The 23,213-nt window shown below is 39.6% G+C and overlaps 1 protein-coding gene across 1 annotated transcript in view; it reads left to right on the plus strand.

The window, feature by feature from the left end:
• The window catches only part of STAG1 (stromal antigen 1), a 165,949-nt gene that overhangs the window by 24,514 nt on the left and 118,222 nt on the right, over positions 1 to 23,213 (plus strand). Inside the window, exon 4 of the mRNA XM_014944245.1 lies at positions 7,385 to 7,481. Coding sequence (XP_014799731.1) covers positions 7,385 to 7,481 — 97 coding nt within the window. The remainder of the gene's footprint in view (positions 1 to 7,384; positions 7,482 to 23,213) is intronic.

Consider the following 23,213-nt stretch of genomic DNA (forward strand, 5'->3'; position numbering starts at 1 on the left):
TTTTCCAGCTTTTTTTTTGTGCTGCTCTTTATACAGATAATTGAAATCTTTAATTTCACTGTGTGTTCCTTTTTTTGTTTTGATAAGCTTCAAATTTCACTTGAGTAACTTGGGATTTTTGGCAGAAGATGTTAGTATAAGCTTTGATTTTGGGTTTTTTTCCCTATCTTTAATATAAACATGCTGTGCACCCATTCTAGAGGAATTTTTTGTTCTGTCATATTCACTGTAAATGAAGCATGTCCACGATCAGTTTTGTGAAATGGCAAATTATTTAAATGTTCTCTATCCTTGATTTGCCTTGGTTTACAGTTGACTCGAATCTTACACTTCAACACGCACTTCATATATACTGTCATTTGTTTTCACTTTGTGTTAGTAACACTGCTGCCAGATTGTTACTTAATTTAAATTGTGAAATAGCTTTTTTTGAAATCAACTTTCATTAATATTTAGTGGGACTGTGCTAATTTACATGAGCTGGCAAGGTATCATCTGCAGTTAGTCCCTCTGGTTCCTCCAGCACTTAATGTTCCAAAATGTAGTAATGTTCTTGCACTGAAGGAATATGAAATGGATTCAGAACTGTAAAGCCTCCAGGAGATAATAAGATAACTAGCTTCGTTATTTCATTCATTGCATCAGAGTTTTGCTTTTACTGGCAATCTGAGCTGCCGTTTCTCTTCAATACTACAAAATGTTCCTATTTATCTTCTAGCAGACTTGAGGATATATGAAGGTCAATATATCTGCAAGTCTCTGTGATTGATTTTAAGTTGTTTACTCAGACTCTGTGGATCTATTCTGCTACTTGCTTGAGTCTCTTTAAGCTTCTTATTTCTGTAGGGTTGCCTATTTGGCATATTCTTCCAATTACCCTACGTGGTAGTTCTTAAAACAGAGTCACCAGAGAGTTAATTTTTGTGAGATTCTCTTAAAAGCTGTTATGGGCTTTTGAAAGTCTCTGTACTGACCATGTATTTGTACTATACATCATCTGCCATTTGCAGAAGACCTTGATTTTTTCACTCGGTTCTCATAAGAATAGAAGCATTTTCAGGTTATTTTAAAAAAAACATAATGGTTAAGAGTCTTGTTTTTGTAACATGTGCTTGTATGGATTTGTTATGCCAACTGACCCAGAGATGTGATGCATCTATGTGTAGATATAGATATACACATATATATCTATGTGTGTATGTGTATATATATGTATACCTGTTTTCTGACAACAGGGAATGAAAGGGAGTCATGTGGGTGTTACTGGAGTAATTGTGAGGTTTCGTCCATGTAACTGAGCTAGATAATTTTTTACTTTGCTCAAAATTTAGTTCCTCCTTGCCTCACTCCAGTCTGAAGATGAGAAGCTAAAGAGTTTTTTGTGCAATTTCTCATTTCTTGTGCTTCGTAACCTTGTTGTCAGGGAGCCTTTTCCTGGTGCGTGTGCATTGAATTGGGTGAGTCCCAGAAGCATGGATCTCCCACACCTGGGCAGAGAGTGCTGCACCACACGTACTGCAGACCTTGGGCTTTCCAGGAATGCTGAATTTATCACGCGTTCAATGCACATTTCCATATGGTAAATCAATGTTCTCTACTGCATCAGAAGGCAAAAACATCTGGAAGCAGATGGGTGCCACCAGAACAGCTCATGCGATCTCTTCCTGCCATCTTTTGTAAGCGTTTTGCAGAAATAGGCAGCAAGACTCCCCTGGGGATGAATTCTTCTGGTGGATGGAGCCCACTCGTAGTTGCCTCCTTTCCAAAGAGCTGTCTGGTCCTTCCCTCCTCCTCTCACCACCCTCACTGCACCATCAGTTCTGTCTTTGGGACAGATAGCAGGGAAGAGGCTGGGGCCAGATGTCTCTGGGCAAGGTGGGGACCAAACGTGGGTGGTTGCCGTGAGAACTATTGATGTAGTTTGCTCTTTGCTTGTGTCTGAGAAGTTCTTGGAAACGGGGTGACTGTAGGGAGGCTGCTGACAAGATAAAACCCTCCTGGAGGGTTTGCTGTAACCTGTGGGCTGTTGGTTAGAAATCCTTCTTTTTGATAGGAGTCTTTCTCTCTATGTATGTTTATGCAAAATAACTCCTTTTCTGGCAAGGATTGGTTGTTGTGCCATTTGCTACACTCGTGCCTCTTGTTTGATTTCTTTTTCACTCATATTCGACCTTTTTCCTGGTATTTCAATGACTGCTGGTTTTTCTTGGTTCAGTTGATATTTCTCTCTATTTTAGGTCTGAAGTGTATTTTTTAAAAAAAATTTTATCCTAGTGTTTTCAGTTTTTATAGCTTTTTTTCTGTTACATCAAAAGTCAACAGTTTGATTAAGTTCCAACTGTTGTAGCATATGTAGTCTGGCTTCATTATCTCTTGTTGCCTTAAACTGTAATCTCTAAAAAAATGTACCAACAAGCGTGTGCCAAATGAGCGTGAGGGGTTGAGTGATGGAGAACTGGGGGTGTTATTTTGATGCACTGAAAATGGGATTAGTGGATACGATTTGGGTCACCGCGCTGATGCCAACGGGTCATTTGTGTGTTGGTGACTTGTCACCCTGAGCTCCTCAGGCAGTCGGTGAAGATCTGCTTAGTGTAACCACGAGTGTTTCTAAACAGAAGTCATCTCATCTCACGGGGCTTACCTGCTTCAGACAGACAAATTGTGCTGTCAACTTCACTGAATATTGGGCTGCATCAAAAGAAATGTGGCCAGCAGGTCGAAGAGGTGATTCTGCCTCTCCACTCTGCTCTTGAGAGACCCCACCTGGAGCACTGTGTCCAGCTCTGGAGTCCTCAACACAGGAAGGACATGGACCTGTTGGAACGGGTCCAAAAGAGGACCATGGAGCCCCTCTGCTGTGAGGACAGGCTGAGAGAGTTGGGGTTGTTCAGCCCAGAGAAGAGAGGGCTCCGGGGAGACCTTATAGCAGCCTTCCAGTGCCTGGAGGGGCTACTGGAGAGATGGGGAGGGACTCTTGATCAGGGAGTGGAGTGATAGGACGAGGGGTAATGGGTTTAAATGGAAAGAGGGGAGATTTAGATGAGATCTCAGGAGGAAATTCTTTGCTGTGAGGGTGGTGAGAGCCTGGCCCAGGTTGCCCAGAGAAGCTGTGGCTGCCCCATCCCTGGAGGTGTTCAGGGCCAGGCTGGATGGGGCTTGGAGCAACCTGGTCTGGTGGGAGGTGTCCCTGCCCAGGGCAGGGGGATGGAACTGGATGATCTTTAAGATCCCTTCCAACCCAAACCATTCTATGATTCTATATATGTGTATGTGTGTGTGCACATACATACACCCTGTGCTGAGTGTGAAGGGAGTGATGAGCTCATGTGACTAATTGGGCTGAGCACATGAAGTTGGGCAAGATGAATCCTACACAAGCATTCAACATTTTAGGTAAAGCTTTGTCAGTCCTCTGCCAGGTCCAGCTGGTACAGGAGGCTGTCTCTGCCTGCTCTCCTTCCTCAGAACCCTCACTGATTTCTGTTCCTTTCGTTATCTAAAGAAAAAGACTGTGCGTTGCCTCAAGTCTGGTCTGTGAGTCTTCAGATCAGCTGCTTGTCTTTATTTTTCTGTGACGTGAAAGGGCATAGAATGTCCCTCACGATTTTCGTATGAGGAGAGAAAAAACATCAGAAGGGAGATGAGCTGCACTGATGCTATGGTTTTGAGGTAGTTGCTGCAAAAATCAATTAAAATTAATCTGTTTAAAAGAGGCAGAAACAAAATTGAAATGTTTTCCTTCAAGTCTTTCTCCTCCACTCCCCCCTTTTTTATTTTATTTTTAGTTCAGATGGGTTCACTGGCAATATTTACAGCACAGTCCAGACAGAGTTGCAGTGACGGAGCTGCAGGGGCAGTGGGTTGTAGCAAGAAATGGGAGTAAGACAAGGTGGAAAGGCATCTCTCAGGCCAGCCTTGCTTCCACAGGGAATGTTTTCTGTGAAACTAAGCTGCAGACAGGGTACAGATACTGGCCAACTAGTTATTAACACTCTGGAAAAGGGTCTGAGATTTCCCAGGCTCAAAAGAAAAATATAGTTGACTTTAGAAACTGTGAAGAGATGTGTGACAGGAGCGAGCAGAGATAGAGATGTGGAAGTGTTTCTGTGCCAGCCGTGTGGCACAGGGCAGGATTCTTCTGCCTGAAAAGAGGTGACCAGATGGAAGCATGGAAATTACAAACAGGGGCTTGAGGTTTGTTTTCTCTTCCTTAAGAATTAGGCGGCATCCAGCAGATCAACAATTGGCAAGTTTAAAACAAAACAATTCTTCTTCTTTTTTTTTTTTTTCTTGCAGTGAATAATTAACCCTTGAGACATGGTTGTCTGCAAGCTGATGTAGGTATTGCTGCAAGATGATGTAGGTATAAAACTTTCTGGTTCAAACAGACACATTCATGAGAGAAGAAATACACAAGGGTCTCGAGGGTCTGGGAGAGTTAACTGGGAAGGATCAGTATATTCTTGTCCTATTCTTATGCTTTTCCCCACGCGAATAAGCCCCGTGGGGCAGGGGAACCTGTGGTCTGACCCAGCACAGCTGCTGTTTTCTTCAGTGAAAAAATAAAAGTAGCTGCTGGCACTTGCCTGTTGTTCTGCTATCTGTGCTAATAGAGCTGTTCAAACAAATGTTTCAAGTTGGTAGCGCACCAGCAGCGTGGTCATTAAGCTCTGTCAATATTTGGTTTAGGAAATAATTCTTATGTTTGGCTACATTTAGGTTTATGTGCCCTGGAGAATTCTGCTGATGGACGGAAATGATTGATACTTACAGGAACAGGTCTAAATTCAGGATGAAGTATCAGTGAGGCATTCTAGATAACTGGCTTTGTACTGCAGCTTCGTGTTTCCTCAGCTTGTGTGAAGATTATTTTGAGGCCAAGACTTGCTTTTGGATTTCTTCTAAGTAGCAGATGGACCTCTTTGTGAGATTGCTTCTCCTACTGTGCATGCATGTGCGTGTGTATTGATAGATAAAAGCTCTAAAAACTTAGTTTCCTGGCAAGTTGGGTGTATAGAGGTTCATGCTGGTTGTTGAGTAACATGATAATCCTGATAGTCTCACCCTGCCTTGGGTTGGGAGTGTGCCCTTGTGGTCAAGAAGGCCAATGGCATCCTGGGGGGCATCAAGAAGAGTGTGAGCAGCAGGTGGAGGGAGGTCATCCTCCCTCTCTGCTCTGCCCTGGGGAGGCCCCATCTGGAGCACTGGGTCCAGTTCTGGGCTCCCCAGTTCAAGAAGGACAGGGAACTGCTGGAGAGGGGACAGCAGAGGGCTACAGAGATGATGAGGGGCCTGGAGCATCTCTCTGATGAGGAAAGGCTGAGGGACTTGGGTCTTTTTAGTCTGGAGAAGAGAAGACTGAGGGGGGATCTGATCAATGCCTATAAATACTTCAAGGGTGGGTGTCAGGAAGATGGGGCCAGTCTTTTTTCAGTGGTGCCCAGGGATAGGACAAGAGGAGATGGGCACAAACTTGAACATAAGAAGTTCCACCTCAACATGAGGAGGAACTTCTTTCCTGTGAGGGTGGCAGAGCCCTGGCAGAGGCTGCCCAGAGAGGTGGTGGAGTCTCCTTCTCTGGAGACATTCAAACCCCCCTGGACACATTCCTGTGGGACCTGCTCTGGGTGGCCCTGCTCTGGCAGGGGGTTGGACTGGATGATCTCCAGAGGTCCCTTCCAACCTATATAATTCTGTGATTCTGTGATCTGTGTTAAACAGGGAGTGTTTTGGCTCAGTTCACAGAGTTGTGTGTGCCTCTAGTACGTACACAACTGTTTTCTTGCTGCTTCCCTTCTCTCCTACCCTTGCTGAGGTCCCACTGGCAATTGGGGGAGTTTGTGCTTGGATAAGCTAGAAAATGCAGATTTTTCAAGATCCTGTCGCAGAATCACAGAATGATATGGGGTTGGAAGGGACCTCTGGAGATCATCTAGTCCAACCCCCTTACCCTTATATCTACCTGTTTGGAAAGAGGCAACGTTTTTCTAAGAGATCAAATTATTTGGATTTTGTCTTTCCCATTCATTCTTTTTCAGCAGGGTTGGAAGCTGGTTGCGTGGGGATGGTGGTGGCCTCTGTGTGTTTAGGATTTTTTTTTAGTTAGTTTTATAGAAATTCATTGTGAACCTGAACTCTCTGATATAAAATAATCTGTTAGCAAGGTGGGCTCTTACGGCATAATCAAGCATCTCTGAATGCTGCCATATGTATGGAACAGGAAAGATTGTTATTTTTTTTCCCTCATAAAATAAGTGAAAACGTATTTTCTTACGTTAAATATACACAGTTCAGTGTGTATATACTTTGATATCCTTCAGTGTTTATGTAACTGAGAAACTTGGAATACTGTGTTCTAGTGACCTGAAAGGAAGCCATCCTTGTCCTCCTTAAGGAGGAGGCAGCCTGAGGGAGGGACACAACCCCCTTACTTTCCTGGAGTTGTTTTCAAGCACTGCCGTAGTTATTTTGTTGGCTTTGTCCTCATTGCTTCATTTTACCTACATCTGGAGTTTTAAAAATTGTGATGGGGTTGTGTGGTGAGAACCATAGGGTGAAGTCTTGGCGTGGGGAGAGGCTGACGTGGAGCTGCCAGTAGCTCTTTCCAGCGCTGTGATTGCCCTGTTACATTGACTGGCAAAATTCGTGTAGTGCCCTCTCTCCTCAAGTGACTGAGGCACATTTTGTGTGCCCGGAGATGAATATATAACAAATGACAGACCTTTTTGCCACCTGTGTGCTCTCTGTTCTCCTCCCTGCTGTTACCCGTGATAGCGACTGTGTGCTACGCCTGCCTATCAATGATTATAAATATATCTCCTGGCTCCTTACACTTCTGAGTGTGGTTTGAAACTGTGACTCAGCTTCACGTACTGTGATTCAGGCGGTTTATTGACTCCTAAAGACTGTACGACCAACTTCTATCTATTATTTTTATTGACCTCATGGCATTCTGTCTTCCTGAACTCTCTATGACTGATACATTATGTTTTTATCCCCAAGTGTTTCTACTCATCAGTTTTCTGGGAATATACGTTGGTCATTCTGAATGGCAACATAGTGTTTGTTTGTTTTCACCACAATTTTGAAACTGGATAAATAATGCAAATAGAGTTTTGAGGAATTGCAGTAATTTCAATTGGAACCTGTATAATTATACAATTATTAATACCAGAAAACAATGCATCTAGTTCTGTTCTCTAACAAGATTTGTTCTGTCTCCACCCTGAGAGAAGGTGTATAGATTTCTGAATTTGTACACGTGTATAATATGCAAAATAAATGCTCAGTTATAAAATGATATTCTGAAAAGAATAATTCATTTGCCTTTAATAAAGCACTTTCTAAGAGTCTCTGATAAGTATTCTTTTTTTCTTGACAGTCTGTGGTGGACGACTGGATTGAATCATATAAACAAGACAGGGACATAGCACTTCTGGATTTAATCAACTTCTTTATCCAGTGTTCAGGATGTCGAGGTACAGAATGTTGGAAACAAGTTGTATAGAATAAATCTGACAGTCATACGAACATGTGTATTAGTGCAAATGCTGGTAAAGGTGTACGTGGATTGGTACTCCTCATATGCATGGTTTATATAGAAATATTGTCTACGTTCAAGCATAATTTTATTTAAAGCTTGTTTGTCAAGGGCCTACCCTTTCTTTTTCTCACTTTCCTGTCATCATCCTAAAGTGTACAAATCCTCACAAAGACACTCCGCTCGTCAGCAAAAGGAGACAAAAGATCTGTTAATCAAGGTAGGCGTATCTTTACTTCCCCTTTCTATTTCTTCCTAATTTTTTTTAATTACAAGAATTAATAACTGTAGCTATACCTTAACATTGCTATTTTTTCTTTCTTTTTAGGAAAATTAGGTTGTTTTAAACCGAAGAGGAAGGAGTCAGGCTTCAGTAGACTGTGATTAGGAAGAAATATTTCTTCTGGATGAAGCACCAATCTTATTTCTTCCTTTGTAATATTTTACCAAGTCAGCAGCAAGTGGCCTGCCTTTTAGACTCTATTTAAGCAGTCCCTGTTACCAGGCACGTGGCAGTCAGGCTTTCCAGTGCTCTGTTGCCACACCGTACCTTCTAAGGAATTTTTAATGCATTATCTTCTTGCAGTTAACTCAGCTTTGAAAAGACAGACAGACAGAGCTCTACTCTCTGTAGCACCTAGAATCAAACTATTTACTGTTTCCTGATGCTTGCTATAATTTCCTTTGAGTAGAATGGAAAATAACCTACAATTCAGGAATTATTTTTTTCCACTTTGATAGGGGAATATATCTTTAGACATCAGATGATCTGGGTAGAAGTATAAGGTGAAGTCCCAAGTACAGTTAAAAGCATCACAGAAAAGAAATACGAGCCATCAGGAGCTTCAGCAACCCTTTTCCCATAGCTTAAGGAAATACACTTATTTTGTGGATGGTATTCCAAGCTGAAGCTCTGGAAGGTTTAGATTTACCAGGTTTAGATTTACCAGCCTGTGTCAGTGTCTGTACTGTTCACACAGATTCCCTAAAATATTTTTCAGACTTGTTTGGCAGCTTATGTGAAAGTAGTTGTATTCTGTTTGCTTTTTATTTTTTTTAACACTTTTCCTAAAGGTGTATATGAAAAAAAAAAAACCCAACCCACAAGCTTCTCTCTAAGAATCTGGGCAGCATTAAACCAAAGGGATTCTGGGCCATATGTTTTTATTCTTGTTGATGCAAGTTTTTGGTGGAGGCATGTCATAAATACATCTTCGCTCCCCTGCTGTTCTCTAATTCCTGCTTGTTTGCTTTCTCCTTGTTAGAGAAAGCAGCCCTCTTGTAATCTCAGAAGATGGGTGTTTTTTAAACCCCCTTGTTCCTGACTGATGCAGGCTGGGTGCCCGTGTCAGCCATATGCTGCCGAAGCACTCGCTTCCCAGAAAAGCTTTCCGTTACTGGCTGCGAAGCCGCAGCGCTTTGAGTGGCTGATGTCATCTACTTGCCTTTTTTTTTTCTTTTCTTTCCTTTTTTTCTTCTTTTAAATGGTGACTTTCTATCCATTTTCACTACTCTGCATTGTACCCTCCAGGGCAGCTCTCTGCTGAGCTTGCTTTAGTGGCCTTCTGGTCCCCAGCAGCAATGACAGGAGAAAAGGAAGCAGAAAGGATCTATCCCCTGGGTTCAGAGTGTGTTTTGGGGGATTTATTTCTGGGTGGGTGCAGTCACAGCTGAAAAACAGGGTTAAAATCCCGGCAAACAGTTCTCTTCTTTCCAATTTCCAGTAACATGCCTGTTTTCTAGAACAAGTGAAAACTTGATCAGAAGAGAGTGGATTTTATTGATAGCCACTTAAGGTAAAATGCACACTAAGCTGTCCTTAATGGCAATGAGGTAGGGAAATCTGGGGGTTTTCTGTGAGGACAACCAAGTTTCTGTTCCATGGGAAGCTTATATGCTCTATTACGACATTTTTATTTCGTTTTAAAGATTTTGTTGACATTCTTATTTGTTTCCGTTTCTGATAAATAACAGCTCCTCCTGAATCTCAATGGCTGCTTTATCTTCGTTAATATTCCCTAATTGTCTTCTTTTCAGTTTGCTCTATTAACATCGTCCAGGATCCTCAGGTCTTCTTTCTCAATGGCTGCTTTATTTTCGTTAATATTCCCTAATTGTCTTCTTTTCAGTTTGCTCCACTAACATTGTCCCGGATCCTCAGGTCTTCTTTCCCAATTTTGGATATAAATGCTTACTGACAATATATCTAACTGTGTGGCTGCTTCCTGGAAGAGAGGAGGAGAATTAGCTTGGGAGGAGGTTCCTCAGGAAATTTTGAAAGGGATGCTAGGTTTATAAATCTACCATTTTAATAGTTCTTAGGATTACTTGATATTTCAATATATGCAAAATGCACTGAGCTTGACATTTCTCTCAAAAGTCTTAAGCAGGTGAAGAGTGTGTGCCTGTTTCCTGACTTCAATTAGAAATCATTTAGGCAGCAACCTGTTTTATTTAGCAACAGTATTGATGCTGACAAAAATATCTTTCTGTTGAGAGAAACATTGATTTTTATATTTTTATCCCATTCTCTTGGGCAGTGCACACGCTCAAATGAATCTTTTAGCATCCTCCCGCTTTGCTTAGAGATGTTGCTGAAAAGAGAAGCCATCTCTTGTAAATAGGAACAAGCAGGCATGCTATGTAAATTCTTAATACTCAAAAATTGTAAAATTAATGTATTTTGCAGGTGAACTTAAAAGATCTGTGCAACATAAAATTGAATAAATTTAAACCAAATATTGAGGCACGTCTGTCCTTTGTTAACTCTTCTGGGTTACTTTCTATATGTGTTCTGCTTCATACAATAACATCCATTAAAACATGGGAGATTTGTTTTTAGCATGACTTCCGTAATCTTTCTGGGTTTTTAAAGGATCATTTGGTATAAATTAGAAGTTTGTCCTATTGAACTACCAAAAGCATCTCAGTTCGATAATTAGATTTTGAGATTTGCAGGGGAGTTAAATCACTTTCCATGCCACCTTCCCACTACTTTGCCTGCTCAATCTCTATGTTTGTTTTGGTTACAAAGAAGTGAAAGACTTTTGTAAAGAATTTTTCCTTTATCTTGCCTTTTTTTTTTTCTTTCTTCAGAAATACCAAGAGAAATCCCAGCCTTTCACACTTTGTGCAGTCTTCTCAGTGATGTTACATTGTATTTCTGTGGCAGAATAATGGTTAACAAGGACTGATGAACTCACCCATTCACTTACTGTTTCCTACCCTTTTCAAATGCATTGCTGCTCCTAGGGGGAGGAACTTGTATCAGGTAGTACTTCAGAAAGATGAAGAAGTTAGTTCTAGAATGCTTGCTTCTTCCTGGAAAAAAACCCAGCAAATAAATACTGTTTCCAGTCCTTGAAAACAGATTTGTTTGTTGGTAGTAGCTGTTTGTTTTCCAGGTATTTACAATCTGTAAAGCAGGTGGTGGTGTATTTACCTTCTCACTTCTCTGTCAGGAACTTAATTTAGGGGTTTGCGTTTTTAGATAAGAGGGAACTTTTTGAATTTAGGTTGTCGTGCTGATAAACCCGATTTTTCAAATAACTGTGGCTTGGCTGGGGGTGGAAATGTACCCCTACGACTGACATTTCCCCTTCAAATGTTGTCCTTTGGTCTGTAGCGTTGTGGATACAGGCATCCTCCTCTCTTGCAAGAAGAGCTGCAGATCAGTGTTCAGAGCCTGCTGGGTTTTTTTGAGAGCTCTTTTCTGTTGCTTGCTGCTTTGTAGCAACATATTTTTGCTTTTTTCTTTCTTTTTTTTCCTTCCCCCCTCCTCTTCCCTTATGTAAAGCACGGGGTAGCATGTGGAGATCTCTGAGCTAGTTGTGAGCAAGCTGAAATGTCTAATCAGCAATATGCCTGCCCGGGTCCCAGAAGGTTTATAACTGTGTCAGTATGATGCTGCATCTGGGCTAATTAGCTCTGCCTCTCAGACTGAGTAATTAGCTCAGGTATCATGCTCCGCTGCTATGACAACCAGGCTGTTTCCATTTCTGGAGCTCCATGGATTTAGAGCTGACTGGGGGATCTGCACTGCTGTCTGCTTTTGCCTTCTGTTATTGATATAAAACAAACAGAAAACCCCACAACCGCTCTGACCTTTCTACATTTTCAAGGCAGAGAGCCACGCTTGTGGAATAAATATTATTTTTTTTTTCCCCAACCAGAAGCAATTAGTGGTTGAAACAGGCTCTTAAAGCTGTGAAGGACAAACTAACCCATCGAGTCCATGTAAGAAAAGCCACTTTCTTTTGCAGAGAAAAGGTCTCTGGCGAGAACTACTTGACCACTTTCAAGTGTATAGTGAAATTATTCCCGTTCTTTCTCTCCTTCTCTCTGGTTTATTTTCTGATAGGTAAGCCAGAAAGCTCTAAATTCTTAAGCAGATTTTCAGGAGTGGTTAGAGCACTGCCCCCGTGAGCTGCCAGCCTTCCCTCTGATCAGACAGCTGGGAGATGCCCATTACTGACGGGACAGAACCAGTGGAGCTCCTGTACAGATAAATTTTTGGCAGGGCTGTTGCCTTCTCTGCATCGTAAAGAGCTCCCTGTTGACGTAGCTTTGTGATCTGCCAGGCTGCAGGTTGGTTTTAGGAGTAGTTGGTGAAGAAGGAGGTGGGTGGATTTCCTCCATATCATATTCCTCATATCTTATTCTCCCCCTTGAAACCTTCTCTTTAGCTTCTCATGGGGAATTAAACCTTAATGAACAAACGTTCCAACTGCCACCTGTCAGCCTTGATGGGTGTGGTTGTTTAGGTTTCGGGTATTTTTTCAGTTATGAGGAAGCAGGAAACTCTGTATGAGCTTTTTTGCTCAGGGCTTAAAGCGGGACATCCTTATGGACCTTTTCCTCCTGAATGAGGTACTTGGGTATCCACGTCCCCTTCCAGCAGGAGCCTTCGTCTCTAGTTCTTCCTCACCTGTTCTAGTCAACTCCTCTGAAAAGTTCTGACACTGAATGGTGCAAACTGAGCCAAGGAGCACAGGAGTTAGCTTGCTTGAATGTAGGATGCCTGCTCATTTTGATTTTTATTAATATTCTAAGCTCTTAACTAATGGCACGCTAATAGACTTCTGTTTTGCCAAAGGAAATTGAAAGCTAGAACCAGGAAAAAGCACCGTAAAGTGGCCATTGTATGGTCTGGCAAAAAAAAAATGAACAAACAACTGCTTGCTTTGCTGTTGGACGGGATTTCAGAAAGCAAATTAGCCAGGAAATAATGTTATTTACTCTGATTAATAATGTTTTAATAGGGGATATAACATTGTAAATAGAGTAATGGATTAAAAAAAAAATCTTTTATGATTTATTTGTGCACCGTTTTTTTTTCGTGATCGATGAAATAATATTGCTCTATACAGATGGATGTTATTGAGCATGGAAAGAAGACTGCTTGATAAATATAATTTCCTGCAAATGGTCCTTTCATAACGAACTGCAAATTGTTAGCGAGAAATGTTGCTGGCTTTGGCATGCAGTAAAAAGCTTTATCTCTTGAGTCATTCATGTATTATTAAGAAATTGATATTGTGAACATTTAGAATTTCTAACAAATTACAAAATAATGTTGTTTATTGCATTGGAGCCTGTATTTTTACTAAGGGTAGAAAATATCTTTTTCCTTTTTTTCATGAAAATTCCTTTTTAGTGTGTGAGTACAGGGGAGAAGTGGCAAAAGACTAATGCACATTAAAAAAAAAATGGTGGTTATTCTTATGTGATTTAAGTCATAGAATGTCAAGGATTTATAAAATATTTTGTCTGCATAGTACAGAGAAATAAATATACCCCCAATACCTACATGAGGCAGTTAAAAACATGCTGTTAACCGCAATCAAAAATGGGAAGGTAAGACTGAGAGATGGAAATGACTTAATTTTAATTTCATGTGTGGTGCATATAAACCAGATCTGAACTTTGTACTTCTCACTCCTGAGCCTTGAGGTAATTTTTACAGTGTGTTTGCCTTGCAGTGAAAGCTTATAAAATTCAAACTGAAAATAAGATGCAAATTGTTAACTGGCTTGGGTGGAAGATAAATCAGATTCCCAGACATGCATTAAAGTGTTTCATCAGTTCAGTTCTTTAAATGAAGATAGGTAAGGTTAAAAAGTCCCTATCAAACACTTGACAATTAATACGGTTACATCAAAACCAAGTTTTTTTTGTGGAATGTTTTGTGATTGATGTTTGTTGATATTCTTGAAACTAAAGCTTGAGTTTCATTGTGTGTATCATTTGTAAACCAAAAGGAATTTCAGTATTTCTTCCCGTTTGCTGCTGAATAATATCTGTACTTTTCATCTCTTGTAATCTTTCTTTGTTAGTACTTTTTTTCCTGTTCTTTTGATTTTCAAAGTTTATTTGGCTGTGGGAAAAATAGCTACAAAATTATTTTTTTGGTTCTTTAAGCTTTGCATTTCCCTAAGTCTTCTGGAGACGGGAGCCTTGAAAAATTAGATAAAATAAATATTCAGATCTGAAAGTGGGAAAAAAATATTTGAATAGTATATCACATTTTATAGCCACTTGTGAAATAATGGCATCTTTTTCCTCAAAAGGTGAGTCCTACTATTTTCAGAAATTAGTGGGGAAAAGAACCTCAGGAATTTGCTGACATGTTGCACAGGTGATATGAATGAAGGGTGTAGCTGGTCTGTGGTTTCAAAATCTGAATGAAATCCCTGCTGTGTTGAGGTCTGACTTCAGTCCAAGGTCTCACTCTAGGAATTGCTAACAGGAGCCATAGTAATTTAAACCAAACATATTTTTTTTATGACATTCTACCTGAATATATTAAATAATTCATGTTTCAAGTACGACAGAGGACCAAAAATAAGCTGTCTTAAAATCGGCTATCAACTAATTTATTAATATGATTTAATATAAACTTTCAAATAAATTTATTGAGTTAATTGACAGCACTTGCGATACTAGAATATTTTAGATCAAATGTATAATTATATTTTAAGAGCAAGTTCTGCGCTGCCAGTTCTGTGTAACGTGTTCAAATCTCTGCTGGAACTGAAAGTGCTCCTTGTAAGCGTGGAACAAAGTCTCCGTTCTGTTCCCCTCTACTGCTCAGGCAATTCATAGCTTGTAAAATTATTTTTGGCACCGCTCATTGGAGATAAATTGTGTGGGGCTATCAAATATTACTACTTGTTTTCCACCCTATTCATTTAATTACCTACAGATCGATCTGGAAAATGGTACTTCCTCATGTGACTGCAAAGTTACTGTTTGTCTCTCTCAGATCGATGGTGCTTTAATGCTACAGCTTGTTTTTTAAGAGAAGAGCAATAAATACCTCCTGGTGTTAATGATTCAGAGTAGTTGCTCTCTTACTAGCCAAATCTGTGTCATTTCCTCTTTATGCTTAGTTTGTTTTGTGTATAATGCAAATTTGTTACGGGAGGACACCTGTGTACTAAGCAGATAAGAAAAAGCATGATTTTGATTATTTTTTTTACAGATTTTTTTTTTTAACGGATTCTAAGATTTGTGAGCAAATTACACCTATATATGAGTTAGTCTCTACCTGTGCATTAGTTGCATTGCTGGATTCTTTTTTTTAGGTGACATAGATGGTGCTTTCTGTGAAGACAGAAGCTAATTATGAAAAGCAATCCAGTACAGCTGTATCTTAGCATTTCCTTACAGGATTACAGATAGGAAGGCTCCTCATGTCTCTAGTCTTTCCAAAGATGCGAATTCTGCTGAAGGTTGAGTCAGATTTTTCCACACCAAGGGTAGGAATTAAATTCCAAAAATGACATTTCTCTCAGCAAACACTGTAATTACGATTCTCTCTCTTTTGCATTAAGGAAGCCATAGATTTATTTTATTAAGTGCAACGCAAGTACACACTTCAGTAATTACTTTTGAAGAGAAAAGGACAGGCATGATTAAAAAGGTCTACATCCTAATGAAAAGGTCTTATTCTCTGGCACAAGGGAAGTGCTTAAAATAAATCCAATATTCTCCTAATGTGCAAGCATTCAACAGTTGCTGGATGTAGAAGAAAAAGAGCAGCTTGGGTGAAAGCTACACCTGAATTTGGAGAAAGAAAAGTGGGCTCTCAAGCAGGTACAATCCTGCTCCCATTCCATTACTACCTGCTTCTGTCTGTGTTGATCTGATCATACTGCCTCAGTCGCCAGACAATCCTCCTCACATTCCATTACTACCTGCTTCTGTCCCTGTCCGTGTTGATCTGATCATACTGCCTCAGTCGCCTTTAACCTGAGCCATGACCAGCTGAGCCTTACTATATTGTTACCTCCTTTTACCTGGAAGTTATGGCATTTTCTGGCACTGCCAGGGGCAAACCAGTTACAGGGAAGGCTGGTGCAAACAGTCTTTACCTCCGTGTTGTTGTCTTTTCCTTATTTGCACTGAGCAAGAAGTATGGTGGAACGTTTTTGGGTACCTGGAAGAGTGGAAAAGGGATTTGTACAAAAGTGTTATCAAATCTTGGGGGCACAGTGAGGAGCAGTCTCTGTGCCCTTGTTTAAATCAGGAACTGATAACCTCTGGCAGAGCTGAACCTGGCCCTAGGGTAATTAATCAACAAAGGAGCGAGCACGTCAGTCGAAACGTGTCTCACTCCTTTCTCTTAACAGCACTAGCTTAAGTTTCAGCTGAGGACAACTGCTACTGGGGCTTTCCACCTGTAGTGCTGGGCCCTGCGTGTTTGAGTCTGAAACTGCCTGATTTTGTAAAGGGATGAACTCAGGAGTTAGGTTAAAACACCTTTAACTGATGAGAAAGCCTTTTCTCTCAGGAGTAGTTTGGGGACTTTAATAGGCACCATGTGTTGTGGGAAGTAAGCTCCTACAACGTCATAACGTCATCTTTTGAAATTCCTTTCATGTAGTTTGTCAGATTTAACATCATCTCTACAATTTATTTTGTTTATTTCATCATTATTGAAATAACTGTTATGGATAACTTGTAAGTTGTTGTGGATTAGGAAACTGTGATAGTGAAAAAAGGGCCTAGAAATACTTTTAGCAACTTTTGAGAATGAAAACTTATTGTAGATACGCTTAATTACATAGATACAGCCAATAATGTTGTTATTTGAAATAACCTTATTTTTTTTAGACTCTAGAAATTATCAGATACCCAAATTCTCAAGGATGAAACCACTAAAACAAGTTTTACTTCAGATCTAGTGTCATATGACAAGGATACATTTCCTATTGACCATGTTTATTCCCAGTACAGACTCCTGGATCGAGATGTTTGGCCAACTGTATGGATTGAACCCCAAGGTAATGCAGGGAGCTCCGTGATAAGAGGTAGTGGTGATACATTTCTGAGATAAAAGCAAAAAGTAACAGTGGTTCAAAAAGACTTATTGCCATTATGAAGTGATTGTTCTTGAAATTTAGTAAAGCCCAAATAGCAAGAAGTTCTTTAAAACTCTTGGAAGTAAGCCAACTGCCTAAAAAATAATAATCTGCTTGGATTATCAATGTATAGAAAGAGCAGTTAATGAATACTGGAAGTTTCAGAAAGACTAAATGATTTATCTTGAATTATTTCTTACCACAGGTAAAAATGATAGGTATCTCAAGCAAAAGGAGGCTAAATACAGAAATGATCACGGGAGACGTGGTGTAGGAGAAAGGGAGGTACATATCTGAACAGAGGGCCATGAAGAATTTGCACAGTTTTATTTGAAATGCAGCAAATTCTGTCAAGCATTTTTAAGGGAAGTTGTGAATATTTTTCTAACTTACATGCTGCAGCTCAATCAAATTACCCTTTTATTTTAGCAATTGAATTGAGCTTCTGTTTGCACAGCTGTGCAGGGCTGTAAATGGGGTAACCACTGAGTTCCCCTTGCCAAGAAGGGGGGAATCAGGTACAGAACCAGCCCCTCCATTCGCCAGCTCCCCCCAAACAACCAGAAAAACCTAATCTACTCATATCCTAAAAATGGTTTTGGCAGTAGTATCACAAATACCCAGAAAGGAGATCCTGAAATAAACCAATGAAGTGAGAATCACAGCCTGATCAGATCAGACTCCTCAACTTAGAAACAATTTAGGAATAAAATAATGGAACAGCAGCAAAGGTTTGTAACCCTCATTAAAGACAGATTTTCTTCCAGAGAGAGAGGGCAGACTGGAGTTTGAGATGTTTAATTTAATTTGGGTCAGAGGTAGGAGAAATACTTTAGAGTCCAGGAAGGCAGATAACAGTAAAATTAATGAATTAAATAAGATATCTAGAAGAAAATGGAAGAGACTTCACTCTTTAAAAGGAAGCTGTATTGTTGCAGCGTACTGGCATCTCTTAAACACAAGAACAAAGTTATGTTGCAAAGCAGTTCTGCACAACAGCTGTGGAGAACATTTTTCTGTGGTCAGCTATTAAAAGAAGGGACTCAATACTTGTTTTGGGAGGGTAAAGCTCATTAATAAGTGCATCACATGATTTATATAGGGAAGTGGAATATCATGCAAGTCAAGTGACTTTAATTATGCAATTGTGTAATAAGGACAAAGTGACTTTAATTATGCAATTGTGTAATAAGGACATTTCAGAGGGACCTAGCGATGCTGCTAAGTAGCGTTATTTTTATTAAATTCAGCATTACAGCAGGAGATTATGCATACATTTGATTGAAATAAGTACCTTTTTGCCAAATAAGTTTGGCTGAGAATAGTTTTGTAGATTTGCAGGTTGTAGTGGAATTTCAAATTTATGGTGACATAAACACAAGGCTGTTTTTTGTTCTGTTGATTCAAACCATTTGTGGCACCATTTTGATTTTCACCTTACAGTCTTCAAGTCTGATTAATTTGCCATTCAAAGTGACTTTTTTTTTTGGTGCTGATGAAGAAGAGCCATCCTACCTGCAGCTGTAACACAGCCTCTCTGATCTCTTGAGAGTCTGAACCTGTAGGTGAATGGAAACAGCACCAGTTGCAAAGTGACCTTTTTACTCTAAAACCCAAGTTTTTTCACAAGAATTTCCTGTCTTAAGGTTTTACTTATAGTTTAGAGCCACCTGAGGATTCTCAGTTCTTGTAAAGCAAGCGTCAGTGGGGAATATGGTGTAAATCATTCAAATTCTTTCTTAAGAGCCCTCGAAGGCAGGTTAATTCTGATCTGCAGTGAGGTGGTTATTCTAAAACTATGGCCTAACAGAACAAAAATCTTAACCGATTCAAAGTCAAGCATCACATACACTAACATATTTGCTTTTAAAGACAGAAGAAAATAAATTCAGCTGTTATGCCTGACTAGAAATCATAATTTCATCCTGGTATGGCACCACTGGTAGAATAGCAGCAAACCGTGTGCTTCTCAGGTTGAGAGGGAAGGTGTAAGTCTGTTTTCATACCTTGCTTTATTACTTGGCCAGTTGGTAAGTGACCAGTAGCTTTTTGCTCTGAATTATGAGAAGATCCAAATTTTATGGATTGGCAGCACTTAGATTTGCAATTTTCCAAGCAACCACTGAACTGTAAGTCTTTTCAACCAATTGTCCCTGAATTTGCTTCAAGAAGATGTAATCCTTTGCATTAATATACAGAAGAAAATATATGCCGGCCAGCTCCTGGTGCCACTTGAGGGTATTTCAGTAACAGATTGGAATTTTAAGTCCTGATTAACAAAGGAATCATAAAAGATTCAAACTGTCTTGAATTCTTTAGCTGAGTTACAAAGGATTTGATCTTAATGATAACAATGCAGAAAACCTGGATGAGTTAGTTTGCTTTTTCTTCTCAAGACTTGTTATTAATGTAATTTTGTTTTGGTTTAGTTTTTTTTTTCCTGGAGACTCCAGTCCTCTGATATTTTAGATCAAATGTATAATTATATTTTAAGAGCAAGTTCTGCGCTGCCAGTTCTGTGTAACGTGTTCAAATCTCTGCTGGAACTGAAAGTGCTCCTTGTAAGCGTGGAACAAAGTCTCCGTTCTGTTCCCCTCTACTGCTCAGGCAATTCATAGCTTGTAAAATTATTTTTGGCACCGCTCATTGGAGATAAATTGTGTGGGGCTATCAAATATTACTACTTGTTTTCCACCCTATTCATTTAATTACCTACAGATCGATCTGGAAAATGGTACTTCCTCATGTGACTGCAAAGTTACTGTTTGTCTCTCTCAGATCGATGGTGCTTTAATGCTACAGCTTGTTTTTTAAGAGAAGAGCAATAAATACCTCCTGGTGTTAATGATTCAGAGTAGTTGCTCTCTTACTAGCCAAATCTGTGTCATTTCCTCTTTATGCTTAGTTTGTTTTGTGTATAATGCAAATTTGTTACGGGAGGACACCTGTGTACTAAGCAGATAAGAAAAAGCATGATTTTGATTATTTTTTTTACAGATTTTTTTTTTTAACGGATTCTAAGATTTGTGAGCAAATTACACCTATATATGAGTTAGTCTCTACCTGTGCATTAGTTGCATTGCTGGATTCTTTTTTTTAGGTGACATAGATGGTGCTTTCTGTGAAGACAGAAGCTAATTATGAAAAGCAATCCAGTACAGCTGTATCTTAGCATTTCCTTACAGGATTACAGATAGGAAGGCTCCTCATGTCTCTAGTCTTTCCAAAGATGCGAATTCTGCTGAAGGTTGAGTCAGATTTTTCCACACCAAGGGTAGGAATTAAATTCCAAAAATGACATTTCTCTCAGCAAACACTGTAATTACGATTCTCTCTCTTTTGCATTAAGGAAGCCATAGATTTATTTTATTAAGTGCAACGCAAGTACACACTTCAGTAATTACTTTTGAAGAGAAAAGGACAGGCATGATTAAAAAGGTCTACATCCTAATGAAAAGGTCTTATTCTCTGGCACAAGGGAAGTGCTTAAAATAAATCCAATATTCTCCTAATGTGCAAGCATTCAACAGTTGCTGGATGTAGAAGAAAAAGAGCAGCTTGGGTGAAAGCTACACCTGAATTTGGAGAAAGAAAAGTGGGCTCTCAAGCAGGTACAATCCTGCTCCCATTCCATTACTACCTGCTTCTGTCTGTGTTGATCTGATCATACTGCCTCAGTCGCCTTTAACCTGAGCCATGACCAGCTGAGCCTTACTATATTGTTACCTCCTTTTACCTGGAAGTTATGGCATTTTCTGGCACTGCCAGGGGCAAACCAGATACAGGGAAGGCTGGTGCAAACAGTCTTTACCTCCATGTTGTTGTCTTTTCCTTATTTGCACTGAGCAAGAAGTATGGTGGAACGTTTTTGGGTACCTGGAAGAGTGGAAAAGGGATTTGTACAAAAGTGTTATCAAATCTTGGGGGCACAGTGAGGAGCAGTCTCTGTGCCCTTGTTTAAATCAGGAACTGATAACCTCTGGCAGAGCTGAACCTGGCCCTAGGGTAATTAATCAACAAAGGAGCGAGCACGTCAGTCGAAACGTGTCTCACTCCTTTCTCTTAACAGCACTAGCTTAAGTTTCAGCTGAGGACAACTGCTACTGGGGCTTTCCACCTGTAGTGCTGGGCCCTGCGTGTTTGAGTCTGAAACTGCCTGATTTTGTAAAGGGATGAACTCAGGAGTTAGGTTAAAACACCTTTAACTGATGAGAAAGCCTTTTCTCTCAGGAGTAGTTTGGGGACTTTAATAGGCACCATGTGTTGTGGGAAGTAAGCTCCTACAACGTCATAACGTCATCTTTTGAAATTCCTTTCATGTAGTTTGTCAGATTTAACATCATCTCTACAATTTATTTTGTTTATTTCATCATTATTGAAATAACTGTTATGGATAACTTGTAAGTTGTTGTGGATTAGGAAACTGTGATAGTGAAAAAAGGGCCTAGAAATACTTTTAGCAACTTTTGAGAATGAAAACTTATTGTAGATACGCTTAATTACATAGATACAGCCAATAATGTTGTTATTTGAAATAACCTTATTTTTTTTAGACTCTAGAAATTATCAGATACCCAAATTCTCAAGGATGAAACCACTAAAACAAGTTTTACTTCAGATCTAGTGTCATATGACAAGGATACATTTCCTATTGACCATGTTTATTCCCAGTACAGACTCCTGGATCGAGATGTTTGGCCAACTGTATGGATTGAACCCCAAGGTAATGCAGGGAGCTCCGTGATAAGAGGTAGTGGTGATACATTTCTGAGATAAAAGCAAAAAACAACAGTGGTTCAAAAAGACTTATTGCCATTATGAAGTGATTGTTCTTGAAATTTAGTAAAGCCCAAATAGCAAGAAGTTCTTTAAAACTCTTGGAAGTAAGCCAACTGCCTAAAAAATAATAATCTGCTTGGATTATCAATGTATAGAAAGAGCAGTTAATGAGTACTGGAAGTTTCAGAAAGACTAAATGATTTATCTTGAATTATTTCTTACCACAGGTAAAAATGATAGGTATCTCAAGCAAAAGGAGGCTAAATACAGAAATGATCACGGGAGACGTGGTGTAGGAGAAAGGGAGGTACATATCTGAACAGAGGGCCATGAAGAATTTGCACAGTTTTATTTGAAATGCAGCAAATTCTGTCAAGCATTTTTAAGGGAAGTTGTGAATATTTTTCTAACTTACATGCTGCAGCTCAATCAAATTACCCTTTTATTTTAGCAATTGAATTGAGCTTCTGTTTGCACAGCTGTGCAGGGCTGTAAATGGGGTAACCACTGAGTTCCCCTTGCCAAGAAGGGGGGAATCAGGTACAGAACCAGCCCCTCCATTCGCCAGCTCCCCCCAAACAACCAGAAAAACCTAATCTACTCATATCCTAAAAATGGTTTTGGCAGTAGTATCACAAATACCCAGAAAGGAGATCCTGAAATAAACCAATGAAGTGAGAATCACAGCCTGATCAGATCAGACTCCTCAACTTAGAAACAATTTAAGAATAAAATAATGAAATAGCAGCAAAGGTATGTAACCTTCATTAAAGACAGTTTTTCTTCCAGAGAGAGAGGGCAGACTGGAGTTTGAGATGTTTAATTTAATTTGGGTCAGAGGTAGGAGAAATACTTTCACAGAGATTTAATGTAATTTGGGTCAGAGGTAGGAGAAATACTTTAGAGTCCAGGAAGGCAGATAACAGTAAAATTAATGAATTAAATAAGATATCTAGAAGAAAATGGAAGAGACTTCACTCTTTAAAAGGAAGCTGGATTGTTGCAGTGTACTGGCATCTCTTAAACACAAGAACAAAGTTATGTTGCAAAGCAGTTCTGCACAACAGCTGTGGAGAACATTTTTCTGTGGTCAGCTATTAAAAGAAGGGACTCAATACTTGTTTTGGGAGGGTAAAGCTCATTAATAAGTGCATCACATGATTTATATAGTGAAGTGGAATATCATGCAAGTCAAGTGACTTTAATTATGCAATTATGTAATAAGGACATTTCAGAGGGACCTAGCGATGCTGCTAAGTAGCGTTATTTTTATTAAATTCAGCATTACAGCAGGAGATTATGCATACATTTGATTGAAATAAGTACCTTTTTGCCAAATAAGTTTGGCTGAGAATAGTTTTGTAGATTTGCAGGTTGTAGTGGAATTTCAAATTTATGGTGACATAAACACAAGGCTGTTTTTTGTTCTGTTGATTCAAACCATTTGTGGCACCATTTTGATTTTCACCTTACAGTCTTCAAGTCTGATTAATTTGCCATTCAAAGTGACTTTTTTTTTTGGTGCT

The sequence above is a fragment of the Calidris pugnax genome, unplaced genomic scaffold, assembly GCF_001431845.1.
Source record: "Calidris pugnax isolate Ruff unplaced genomic scaffold, ASM143184v1 scaffold143, whole genome shotgun sequence".
Classification (NCBI taxonomy): Eukaryota; Metazoa; Chordata; class Aves; order Charadriiformes; family Scolopacidae; genus Calidris; species Calidris pugnax.